We start from the raw sequence: 13497 nt of genomic DNA, 5'->3' as shown, positions 1-13497 counted from the left end.
TCTTTGGTCATTAATGTGTAACGCAACAAATATGTTCTTGAGATGATCTCTAAATTCAGGTGGGATACATTCAAGGTCATAGTTTGGCTCGCTCATGGACTTATTTTAATTTTTTTCAGCTTCAGCCTGAACTTGTATATGATCAATTGATGGTCTGTTCCACAATCTGTCCCTTGTTTTGTTTTGACTGATAATATGGTGCTTTCCCACACAGATGTAGGCAATTTGATATCTGTGTATTCCATCTGGTGAGGTTCATATGTGTAGTCGTCTTTGATGTTGTTTAAAAATGAATTTGCAATGAATAAGTCATTGGTCTTGCGAAATTCTATCATGCAATCTCCAGCACTATTTCTGTCACCAAGGACATAATTTCCAACTACTGATCCTACCTTTTTGTTTCCCACCTTTGCATTACCTCACCAGTAATTATCAATACATTTTGATTTCATTTTTGATCCATTTCATATTGAATAAGTTGGTAAAATTATTTTATGTCATCATCACTGGCTTTAGTGGTTGCATAAATTTGAGTAATAGTTTTCCTTGCTGTTGTTAAGTGATATCTAGTGTATGTAGTCACTTCCGACTCATAATAACCCTGTTTAGGGGTTACAAGGAGTGGCTGGTGGGTTTGAATCACCAAACTTGTGCCTGTCAGCCTTTATCTGAGCAGTATGACTGATCTTTTTAGGGGATCTTGTGTTTTGTTCCACATTTTCTCCCACTTTATCTAGTATCTTTGAATGTATCCTTTTCAGGGCAGATGGTAGTGGTAGCCAGGCACCATTTTGTTATTCTGGTCTCAAGGTCATGAAGATTGATGTTTGGACTAATTATTTCCAAGTGTCTTCAATTTTCATCACTCTTTTCAACTCCACACAGGTAAAGAACAATAGCTGCACCTTAGATGGCCATTTGTGAGCTCTTAAGACCCCAGTTGATACTCTCCAAATTAGAATACAGAACATTGTCTCTGTGGATTTTATTATGTGACTTGACCATCATGTCCCCCACACCCCTAGTCCCAGTAACTCATTCCCTGAAGGTGTTCTGTAGTGTCTAAACAGTTTTCATAGTTTTGCCCCCTGTTTTCAGCAAAGTAAACACCAACATGTAAATATACTCTGTCCAACTTTCATATATTCTTGGATATACTTCCACTCTACTTCCCACACCCATCCAGCTTGTTTGTCATTCCATGTGTCTATTCCTCACAAGTGGACCAATAAACAATATTCTTATCAACAGAGAAAAGATTGAGGTTGCCAAGTACTTCATTCTTCTTGAATCAACCATCAACACTCATGGAAGCAGTAGTCAAGAAATCAAAAGACATATTGCATTAGGCAAATCTGCTGCACAAGACCTTTTTTAAGTGTTTAAAACAAAGATGTCAGCATGAGGACTAAGGTGTGCCTGACCCAAGCCAAGGTATTTTCAATAACCTCATATGCCTGTGAAACCTGGACAATGAATACGGAAGACCATAGAATAATTGATGCTTTTGAGTTATGGTGTTGGAGGAGAATACTGAAAGTGCCATGTGCTGCCAAAAGAACCAATAGATCTGTGTATGATGTTCTTAATTTCATCCAACAACTGTTATGTTCTTTGGTCATTAACGTGTAACGCAACAAATATGTTGCTCCTTGGAGACCAGGATGGCCAAACTTCATCTCTCATACTTCAGATATATTGTCAGGAGGGGCCAGTTGCTGGAGAAGGAGATCATGTTTGGTAGGGTGGAGGGTCAGCGAAAAAGAAGAAGACCCCCAGTGAGATGGATCAGCAAAGTGGCAGCATGAGTGGGCTCAAGCGTGGCAACAATTGTGAGGTGGGCCAGGACCAGGCAGTTTACTTCTGTTGTGCATAGGGTCTCTATGAGTTGGTACTGACTCAAGACCTAACGACAACAACTGCTAAATTACTGTTATTGCAGGATTGTGTAAGTAACAGTACTTACCTCTACTTCCTGTAATTCTTGCACTCCTTGCTGTGTCTTCCAATGCCTTAAAAAAAAAAAAAAGACAAATTAAAGCTTCTCTTAATGGAAATGGCCTGCTAACTGTAGAGTCTGCAGTTCAAACCCACCAGTCACTCTTGGAAACCGTATACAGGTTCACTGTGTGTCGGCTCCAACTCTAAAGCACACAATAACGACAACTTAGTGGAAAATAATAATTGTACTATTAGAGATAGCGTTAAGTACTGTTTATAGAACACTTATACACAGACAATGTGTGTATTGTTTTTGCCAAAGCACCTCAGAAAAGTAGATATTATTATCCCATTTTGTTATTGTTGTTGTGTACCATTGAGCACATCAACCCTGTATAGGGTTTCCAAGGAGCGGCTGCTGGATTTGAACCACCAACCTTTTGTTTCACAGCCCAAAACCTCAACAGGACTTTATTTTACAATTTGAGGAAATTGAAGCTCGGAGATTTTAGGGGTCCCAAGTAAATTCATGTTGCTAAGATGTGACATTCTTGGATTGGTAGTTAAGTATGTCTGATTCCAGAGTTAATACAACTAATCACTTAACTAAGACATGGTAGAACAGGCATGCTGAGAAAAGCTCATTATGAAATGAAGATACTTTACAAATAGCTACAGAACTCTCTGTACATAGTTGTGAATAGTTAAAAGTTTCCAGAAGTAATGCCATTGTCTTTCTGTTGAACGTTTGAAGTTATTCACTTTACAGATCATGGTAAAAGAGAACTGAGCAGATCAGAGAAGAATAGGATCAAAGATATTCTTGATATAACAAAGTCAGTGGTTGGGAAAAAAAAAAGTGTTTCATCTCCCTCCCCAGTTCTTCATGCAACAACAAAAAATAAATTTTCTTTCCTTAATAGAAAATCACCTACTTAAGGAAGGATGCAAAGGAAAAACCAAGGTGTGCTGCTAGACATAACAGAATGAACTACCTTTTTTGAAATGAGTAGTAAGCTTCTTGATTCATGCACCAGATTGAATGATATGATGGCATTGCTAGTGTATTTCTGTTGGATCTTATTTCTGATGCTTCTGCCAATAAGAACGATTTTTAGAACTGGGAGTTCATGTATGAATTTCCTATTTGTATACTAGCTATCACAACCCTCCACATTCTCATCTGTGTGAAAGACTTGAGGTTGAGTAGTAAAGCTGTCTGCAGGTGTCATCTCTTGCCATCTTCAAAACAACTTTTGAGGAAAACTTTCTGTTTGATGTGGATGGTGGTGAGAGTTATTTATGTGTTGTGGCACCAATGTGAGTCCCTGGTGAGGAGAAAATTCCCAGCTAATAAATTAGCAATTGCATATGAGCCAAAGAGAACTACACTACGGTGTAACTTTCAAACCTGACTAGTCATATTCAGAGTGTATGCCTGTACTTTCAGGAGTGGGGATTGGTGTTTCTGTAGGTTTTTTAAAGGAGGAAAATGTGTGTGTGGGATCTGTACTTCTCCTACTTCTAATCCTCTGTGGCTCAGACTTGGTCATCAGTCTTTCTGTCCAAGCGACACCTTTTTTTCTCCCCCTCAACTTCACTAAAACCACAGAGATGATGAGGAAAATGACTATTCATTAATGTCAGCCACTGATTTAAATGGTTTACAGATCCCAGTGCAGTAATAAATAAACCACCATAGAAAGCATGAGTCAGAAGAAGTTCTGTCAAATTTGGTTTTAGATATATGGTTGTTTTAGACATCAAGGTACTTTAAAAGTTAAATCCCTTCCAGATTTTATATATTTGAAATGGAAGTGAATATACTTTCCATTTTTATACAGTAGTTTTGAATAATCTTTTATTTTAATGCCAACTAATCTATTTTATTTTTCAATTCACTAAAACATTTTCTTCACCCAAAGCACAGCTTGAGAATTTCTATCTCTATACAGAATACAGTTGTATCTTTGAAGTATATATTTTTAGAAGTAAAATTCTAAAAAACCTTAACTGCATGAAATTTTAAAAAATGTTTGCACTTTTATTTTTGCACAGACAACAGTAATTCTTAGACTGATTTCTTTACTCTAGCATTACACAAATTCAGATAATTAATAATTGAAATGAACTAAAATCCAGATGAAAGCAGGTACAAATATGAAGATGTGTAGTTTTAATTACTTTATTATGCATTTCTTCCTTAGTAGATTTTACAAGAAACTCGTAAAAGAAAAGAAAACCAAGATGTGGTAACAAATAATCATACCGCTCTGCACCATTGTGTTGGCCTGCTCTAATTTGATTCTTAAATGAAGGCTACCACAAAAAAGATTAATTTCAACTTACGTAATACAAATTCTCTATATGTAATTGTGTTAACTGGAATTAACAACTATAAATATATAGTCAAGTGATTTTGTATTCATACTATCATTTTACTGAATAACTGCTTAGTCAGCACATGCTCTGTATCCTTCTCACTACTTTTGCTCTGCACTGGAGATACAGATAGAAGGAAGACTAAACCTGTCCTCATGGAGCATTCAGTTTGCATTGGTAGCTCTGCTCTCTGTACAATTATATTAGTTTACTCCAGTATTCTATGTAGAACGTATGGAAGATTCATTTGATTATATATTCATGTATCTCAATGATTATGGGCACCCTAGAAGACTTTTTCCTAAAACAATTATTAGAAAGTCCACTAGGAACATTTAAATGCCTGGGTTCTTTTTGTGTCTTAATAGAGTCGACTCTGGAAGGCCTTGATGATCTAGGTACTGTTTACAGCAACGTTGAACAGCAACTGAATGAGACAGTGAGGAGCCGCAGACACACTGGAGAAAATGATTACAACATTGAAGTGCTATTGGGTGTGGATGACTCTGTGGTCCGTTTCCATGGCAAAGAGCACGTCCAAAACTATCTTCTTACCCTGATGAACATTGTGAGTAATCACTCCTTTCTGAGGCTTTTTCTCTTTTAATCCATTTTCCTTGCTTTTGCCTAGTTGTTAAATGCCACCCAGTTCTGATTCATAACCACCCTGTGTAGGGTTTCTGAGGCTGTAAATCATTTCAGGAGCAGAAAGCTTCATCTTTCTCCCATGGAGTGGCTGGTGGGCTTGAACCACCAACATTGTGGTTCACATTCCAATAATTATTTTTCAGTGCCTAGTAATATTTAGAAACCTAGATGACACCTTTCATTTCCATGTGCCACATCCAACACGTGTAAATGTTGTTTTTAAGTGCTGTCAAGTTGGTTGTAACTCTCAGCAAACCTGTATAGGGTTTCCAAGGAGCACATGGCGGGCTTGAATCACTAACCTTATGGTTTGCAATCCAGTGTTGATCCTACAGCACCATGCCAGGAGCCCCATAAGTGTAAATAATTGCATTTAATATGAATATTGATCTACATATTTATATTATAAAAATGAAAAAGAAAAGTGTAAAGCAAAAGTTTGTTTATTTTTGGTTGATCAAATAATTTTTCTTTGCCACCTAGGGGATCATGAGCTTAAAAATATACAATGGAAATGGAACTTGATGAATTATGATTAATAGATACACAAAACTTTCAGTACTTTGCCCTCTTGCTTTGATGTAGACTGTGGAGGATGATTTAGTTTTGTCCACCATTATACTGTACCTTCTGAGGATGAAGTATAATAAATTCCTGATAGCTCTGTTAATTCTTATTGTTAGAGGTTTTGAATGAATGTGATAGTTTTCAACATCATAAGACCAAAGGTAGCATATATGTTGTTGTTATGTGCGATTGAGTCAGTTCCAACTCATAACAACCTTGTATCAATTTCTGAGGAGCAGCTGGTGAGTTTGAACTGCCAACCTTATGGTTCACAGTCCACTGTGATGCTATAGTGCAACACCAGATTTCCTTTTGTTACCCAGAGAGCAATTGAAGATTACTGCCGCACAAGAAAGATGAGGAATTTTGCTCCTGCAAAGATTTATAGCTTTGGAATCTCTACACAGGGTCACTATGAGTTGGAATTGACTAGATGACACTTAACACAAGCAATATCAGTAATATATATGGATCCTGGTGTGGTGCTGTAGGATAAGTGCTGGGCTGCTAACAACAGAGTCAGCAGTTCAAACCCACCAACTGCTTTTAGAAACCTTACAGCGTCACTATGAGTCAGAACCAATTTGATGGCATTTAACAACAACAATAATATGTAAACCACCTACATTAGAAAAGTAATTCACATAGTGGTACACATACTATTTTATATATTTTAATTCATAAAGTAAAATACACATCTTACTGATCTGGTGTCTTTGTTGACAAGGTCTGTTCTCTGTCTCTCTCGCTCTCTCTTTGTCTCTGTCTCAGTTTTAGGCTGTTGATATTTAACTTTATTTGGGGGGCATCTCTGTTGCTTACCTTCTTCCTTTGTGTATTTGAGAAAAGACTTTAACCAATGCCACATGGGAAGAAAAATTATTCATTTCATGAACACAATTCTATTTATGTTATTAAGCCCATCTGGTAGCTTAATGGTTACAAATCAGGCTGCAATCCACAAGATCAGCAGTTTGAAAATACCAGCTGTTCCACGGGAGAAAGATGAGGTTTTCTGCTCCTGTAAAGATTTACAGCCTCAGAAACCCTATGCAGGGTCGCTATGAGTAGGAACCGGCTCCACGGCACATAACCACCACCAACTGCTATTTTCAAAGGAGCGTTGGTGGCACAATGGTTAAATTTTCAACTAAAAGGTTGGTGGTTGGAACCCATGAGCCACTTCATGGGAGTAGACGTGGTAGTCTGCTTTCATAAAGATTACAACCTTGGACACGGGGAAAAGCCTCTGGAGCAGTATCACAGTGTCCTACAGAGACACCATGAATAGTGATCAACGCAACACCACCAGGTTTGGTTTTGTTTTTAAGGTTTGTTTGTTTTTTTTGCTAGTTTAAGTTTTTTTTGTTTGTTTGTTTATAGAAGTATCATTTATAATCTTATGCACATAAGTTTCTCTGAGAGATGGAAAATAAGTATAGAAATTCAAGCATTTTTATTTGTTCATAAAGAAAACAAATCATCAGCCTTTAAAATATACATGTGTAGAGGATCATCACTGTGAATTGTGTTCTCAAATACTTACATATTAACTGTTTGTATGGAGTCATGATGTGGCACTGTAAGATAAGCACTGGACTGTAAAGTCAGTTTGAACTGCAAGCTCAGTGGTTCAAACCCACCAGTCGCTAACTGGAAACCCTCTATAGGACGTCTGTGAGTTGAAACCAACTCGATGGTACTTAACAACATGGATTTCTAGTTCATGTAACCTTTCACATGTTACTCAGCCTCTCTGTGGCTCCTCAGTTTCCTTACCTCTGTAATGAGAAAAATGGTGGTGGCGCTATAGGATAAGCACAGGGACAGTAAGGTTGATTTGAGCTGCAAGGTCAGCTCTTCAAACTCACCAGCTGCTCCTTGGACACCCTATACAGCGTTGCTATGAATAGGAACTTGCTTAATGGCACTTAACAACAACAACAACAACAACAACAACAACAACAACCCGTTAGGGATGTTGAGAGAATTAAATGAGTAAATACGAGTGCCTTATGTTATACACTTTGACAGGGGAAATTAAAACATGATTGTATATGAGACAACTTCAAAAAGTTCAAAAAAAATGAAAGGAAAAGATAATGCAGTTGTCCATGAACTTTTTGAAGCCCCCGCAAATGTTTTTGTTAAGTGTCATCAAGTTGGTTCTGACACACAACAATCCAGTATAGGGTTTCCAAGGAGCAGCTGGTGAGTTTGAACCGCCAACCTTGTAGTTCAAACCAACCTTGTGGTTTTGTTTGTGCCACATCATTTCTCTCTGTAAAAGTGTAAATTTTGTAAACTATATAATTTTTTTAAATCCCAATGGAAATGTATTCCCACATCAGTATTTCATATATCTCTTGGGTGCTTTCTCCTGCCAATAGGAAGCACTCAGTATAGACATATTAAGTCCTGACTGTAATGGCAAAGTCAGCTGTTCAAACTCACCGGCTGCTCCTGGAAACCCTATACAGGGGCTCTATGGAACCCACTTAATGCCACTTACCAACAACTGGTGCACAGAACTACATGAGACATTCGGAGTAATGCAGCAGTGGCTTGGTATGTTTTTTTTTTACCTCAGAGAGCTTTAGTTGGAAAAAAAAAAGATAAATACATGGGGAACATTTTTGTTGTTGTTGAGCAAAAAAAAAGGGTTATGCTCTTATTAACATTTATATTATAATTATTATGTTATAAGTACTATAGACTTTAGAGAAGAGAGATAACAAAATAGTCACCCAATTCCAGGTCTATTATTCATTGACTCTGTGATCTGAGGCAGATCTCTTTTCCTCCTAGGATTTAGTTTCCATGTTTATAAAATGGAAGGAATCAACAAGACATTCATTAATCTTGTAAATCATCAGGAAGCTGATAGCTGAATTGGACCTTTAATGATCTGCTCTTTTGTTTGTTGTTGATTTTGTTTATTTATTTGTTTTTGTCTTTGGGTGGACATATGAAAAGATAGAATCTATAAACAAGGAAATACAAATGGTGAAAGCATATTCACTAAATAGTAAGTCTAGTTTGGAGCATATACACTTTTAGATTTTATAACAACTTTTCATTTTAAGCTCATTGCAAATTATAGCTAATTGGCTGAAACTCTGTAGTGAATGCTAGAAATTATTCTAAGTGATTGGAGTATCAGATCAATTTTATTATATTTAAATATTTTATTACTTAATTTGATTATCATGAAGCAATTGGAATATCAAACATGGAGCTGTAGGAGAGAAAATAATTTTTAGAGCTGAATAAATTGATTGCTTCTGAAGTAATTAATACAGAGATTTTGGGAAGGTGCTAAAAGCAATCTTCTCCATCTTTTACCAAGCTCATAACCAAATGAGTAATAAATTTATTATTGATGACTTAAATGATGAAGTGTGGCACTGTGGGTTAATGTGCCAGACTGCAAACCGTTTGAACTGCAAGGTCGGTGGTTCAAACTCACCATTCACTCCTTGGAAACCCTATACAGGGTTGCTATGGGTCAGAACCGACTCGATGGCACTTAACAACAACAAATAGCAGCAAAGTTTTCCTTATTCTCAATAAGTAGCTCCCAACTAAAGGTAATCTTTCCCTCCCCTACCTTTCCAAAGACAATTAGTAATGCCTGGAGACATTTTTTGGTTGCGACTATGAAAGGGTTGCAACTAGAACTGGTAAGAGAGAGACCATAGATGCTGCTAAACATCCTATGATGTACAGGCCAACTTTACACAACACAAAATTGTGATTTAGTCAGTTAAGAATTATCTAGTACCAGTAGTGACAAGACTGAGAAGCTTTGTTCTTAATTAAACAGTCTTTTCCAAAGCCATCGCTCCTCAGCTGGATAAATTCAGGTTTTCCCTACGGAACAGGAAGGCAGAAGACAGATGTAGACCGGAAGACCCAAAACACTGAATTGAGCATGCTTTTCAAATTAATTAGGTAATGGTGAAAAAGAAGCCAACATTGATATTCTAAATTTGAAGACAGGAAAATTGAGGTTTTCTCCTAAAAATTAATAACAACCACAAATGAGTATTATCTCTAACATACGTCATGCTTTACAACTTCTCATGAATATTTCAAACCATGGCTCCTGAAACTTCAAATCTGCACAATCACAGGGTGTTAGTTGTCAAATATTTTGAGACAGAAACTACTAAAGAAAATGGAGAGCAAAATATTCTTATTTCCTTTGCATTGATTTGTGGAGAAACATCACTGTGTTGTTGTTTTGTGCCGTTGAGTCAGTTCCAACATATAGCGATGCTGTATAGGGTTGCCAAGGAACTGCTGATGAATTTGAACCACTGACTTTGTAGTTCAAACAGGTCTTGAGGTCAAGTGCTTATTCTAAGTTGCCAAACCAAGACTCTTCTTTTAGCTTACCTGGTTGTTAATTTGGTTTACTTACAGAACCTAGAAAATAGTTACTGTACAGTTCTTGAATAAAGGAAGTACTTTCAGTTCCAAATGATTTAATTTATGGTTTCCCTTTAGCTAAACCAAGTTACAAGTACTTTTTAAAATGAGGCTTGTATTTCTTATTTCATACTTTTTTATTTTGAAGAGTGTTTTAAAGGTATTCAGCATTAAGTGTCTTTAATAAATGAATGAATAAAAGGCAAATTATTTGGGGTTTTGTTGTTGTTGTTGGTAAGTGTTGTTGAGGTGGTTCCAACTTAGCTGTTAAGGTGGACCAATAATAGAGTTTCTGAGGAGTTTATGAGTGATCTTTGGAGGTATAAGTATTGGATTTGGAACAAGAGGAAATTAATGTCAAATCAAGACTTTTAATCAGTTTAACAATATAATGGAAGCAGTGCTTAAGAAGTCAGTAATTATGTGTTGTAAATATTATCACCTATATTGTAAAATAGGGATTACTATTGACATTTATCTAGAAGAAACAGGCTTTAAAAAGTGAGTGAAATTGAGATAAATTAAAAAATATATATCAACAATTTGTAGAATTTGACATAATTACAGTACAGTGATGGTAATGGTTAAAAAAAGATGTTGTCTAAAAAGCATATCCATATATAAGTACATGACTGTTGTGGAACAGACCATCAATTGATCATATGCAAGTTCAGGCTGAAGCTGAAGAAAATTTTTAAAAGGTCACAAAAGCTAAAATATGACCTTGAATATATCCCACTTGAATTAGAGATCATCAGAAGAACAGATTTGATCCATTAGACACTAAAGACTGAAGATCAGAAGAATTGTGGGATGACATCAAGAACATCATACAGGAAGAAAGCAAAAGGTCATTAAGAAGACAAGAAAGAAGGAAAACACCAAAATAGATGTCAGAAGAGAGACTGAAACTTGTTCCCCAGTGTAGAGATGCTAAAGTAAATGGAAGAAATGAGTCGGTGCAAGAGTTGAACAGAAAACTTTGAAAGCCAGCTTGAGACAACAAAGTCAAATATAATAACAAAATTTGCAAAGACCTGGAGTTAGAAAATCAAAAGGGAGAATATGCTCAGCATTTCTCAAACTAAGGGAACTGAGGGAAAAATTCAAGCCTTGACTTGTGGTACTGATTTTATGGCAAGATACTGAATGATGCAGAAGTATTGAATGAATATGGAAGGAATACACAGAATCACTATAACAAAAAGAAATGGTCGATATACAACCATTTCAAGAGATAGCATATGATCAAAAGCCAATGATCCGAAAGGAAGAAGTGAATTAACATCACTGGCAAAGATCAAGGCACCAGTAATAGATGCAACAGAAATTGAAATCATTCCACAAACCCATGTGGCACTGGAGGCATTCACTAATTTCTGCCAAGAAATTTGAAAGACAACTACCTGGCCAACTGACTGGAAGAGATCTGTATTTGTGTTCGTTCCAAAGAGAGGTGACCCAGCGGAGTGTGGAAATCATCAGACAGTATCATTGATATCCCAGGAGAGTAATGTTTTACTAAAGGTAATACAGAAAACCATACACTGACAGAAAACTTCCAGAGCATCAATCCAGATTCATTAGAGGCCGTGGAATGAGGGATATCATTACTGATGTCAGATAGATGTTGGCTGAAAGCAGAGAAAACCAGTAAGATGCTTACCTGTGCTTTGTTGACTACAGAAAGGCTCTCGGTTGTGTGGGTGAGTATTCTGGAACACTTCATTGTGCTCAGGAGGAACCTGTACATAGTCCAAGAGGCAGTTGTTTGTACAGAACAAGAGAACACCTGATGGCTTAAAATTAGGAAAGGTGTGTGCCAGAGTTGTCTTCTTTCACCTTGTTTATTCAAAAGATTTACAGCCTTGAAAACCCTGTACAGGGTCGCTATGAGTCGGGACTGACTCCACGGCACATAGCAACAACAACAACAATGCTTGAGCAAATAATCCCAGAAGCTGGATTGTATGACGAAAAACATGGCATCAGGATTGGAAAAAACATGGCATCAGGATTGGAAGAAGACTCTTTAATAGCCTGTGATATGCAGATGGTAAACCTTGCTTGTTGAAAACTAAGACAACTTAAAATGCTTACTGATGATAATCAAAGATCACAGTCTTCAGTCTGGGTGGCACCTCAGTGTAAAAAATACAAAAATCCTCACCGCTATACCAATAAATAAATGGAGAAAGTAAATGGAGAAACCGTTGGAGTTGTCAAAGACTTCATTTTTGCTTGGATCACCTTTCAACACTCTTGGAAGCAGTAGTCAGGAAATCAAACAATGTATTGCATTAGGAAAATCTGCTACACAAGACCTCTTTAAAGTGTTCAAGATCAAAGATGTAAGCTTGAGGACTAAGGTTCACTTGACCAAAGCTATGGGTTTCCAGTGACCTTATAAGCATGTGAAAGTTGAATGAATAAAGAAGACTGTAGAAGAATTTATGTACTTGAGGTATTATATTGGAGGAGAATATTAAAAGTACCGTGGACCGTCAAAAGAACAGACAAATCCATGTTGGATGAAATACAGCCATAATGCTCTTTAGAAACCAGGATGGCTAGCCTACATCTGTCATACTTGGGACACATTATTAGACAGGACCAGTTCCTAGAGAAGGACATCGTGATTGGCAAAGTGGAGGGTCAGCAAAAAGAGGAAGACCCTTTATGAGAATTGTCACAGTGGCAGTAGTAATGAGCTCTAGCATAGCAATGATTCTGACATTGGCCCAGAACCAGGAAGTGTTTAATTCTGTTGTGCATAAGGTCTCTATGAGTTGGCACTGACTTGATTGCACCTAACAACAATTGTCCATTCTTAGATTCTTGACTGGATTTTTTGCGAAAATAAGAACTATATAATGTATGTTAATCATATATTTTTATTGTATTAGAAGTCTTCATTTTAATTTTGACTCTGGTTTCTAAAAAACTATGGATTAAATTGAGAAGAATGGGTATTCCAGAACACTTACAATGTGCTCATCAGGAACATGTATATAATCAAAGAGGCAGTCATTTGAACAAAATAACAGGATGTTAAAAAATGGTTTAAAGTCAGGAAAGGTGTAGATCAAGGTTGTATTATTTCACCATACCTATTCAATTTTAGGCAGATAATTTGAGAAGTTTTATTATGTGAAGAAGATCATGGCAGCAGGAATGTAGGAATACTTACAATTTGCAGTATGTAGATGTTACAAAATTGCTTGCTGGAAGTGAAGAGGATTCAAAATACTAATCGATGAAGATAAAAAACTGCAGCTTTCAGTATGAATTGCACCTCGATGTAAAGAAAACAAAATTCCTCATAACGGGACTAATAAATGACATTATGATAAAGAAAAAAATAGTTTGAATTTGTCAAAGATTTCATTATGCTTGGATCCACAATCATTGCTCATGGAAGCAGCAGTCCAGAATTAAACAATATATTGCATTAGGTAAATTTGGTACAAAAGACTTCTTTAAAGTGTTAAAAAAGCAAAGATGTTACTTTGAGGACTAATGTGT

The 13497-nt window shown here is 36.6% G+C and overlaps 1 protein-coding gene across 1 annotated transcript in view; it reads left to right on the top strand.

Moving 5' to 3' along the window:
• ADAMTS3 (ADAM metallopeptidase with thrombospondin type 1 motif, 3) overlaps nt 1-13497 on the top strand; it is a 498368-nt gene that overhangs the window by 358306 nt on the left and 126565 nt on the right. Inside the window, exon 5 of the mRNA XM_006876862.1 lies at nt 4692-4891. Within this exon, the coding sequence (XP_006876924.1) occupies nt 4692-4891 (200 nt within the window). The remainder of the gene's footprint in view (nt 1-4691; nt 4892-13497) is intronic.

Source organism: Chrysochloris asiatica, unplaced genomic scaffold (assembly GCF_000296735.1).
Source record: "Chrysochloris asiatica unplaced genomic scaffold, ChrAsi1.0 scaffold00420, whole genome shotgun sequence".
Lineage (NCBI taxonomy): Eukaryota > Metazoa > Chordata > Mammalia > Afrosoricida > Chrysochloridae > Chrysochloris > Chrysochloris asiatica.
Note: the sequence above shows the minus strand (reverse complement) of the source record. Positions and strands in the feature narration are given on the sequence as shown.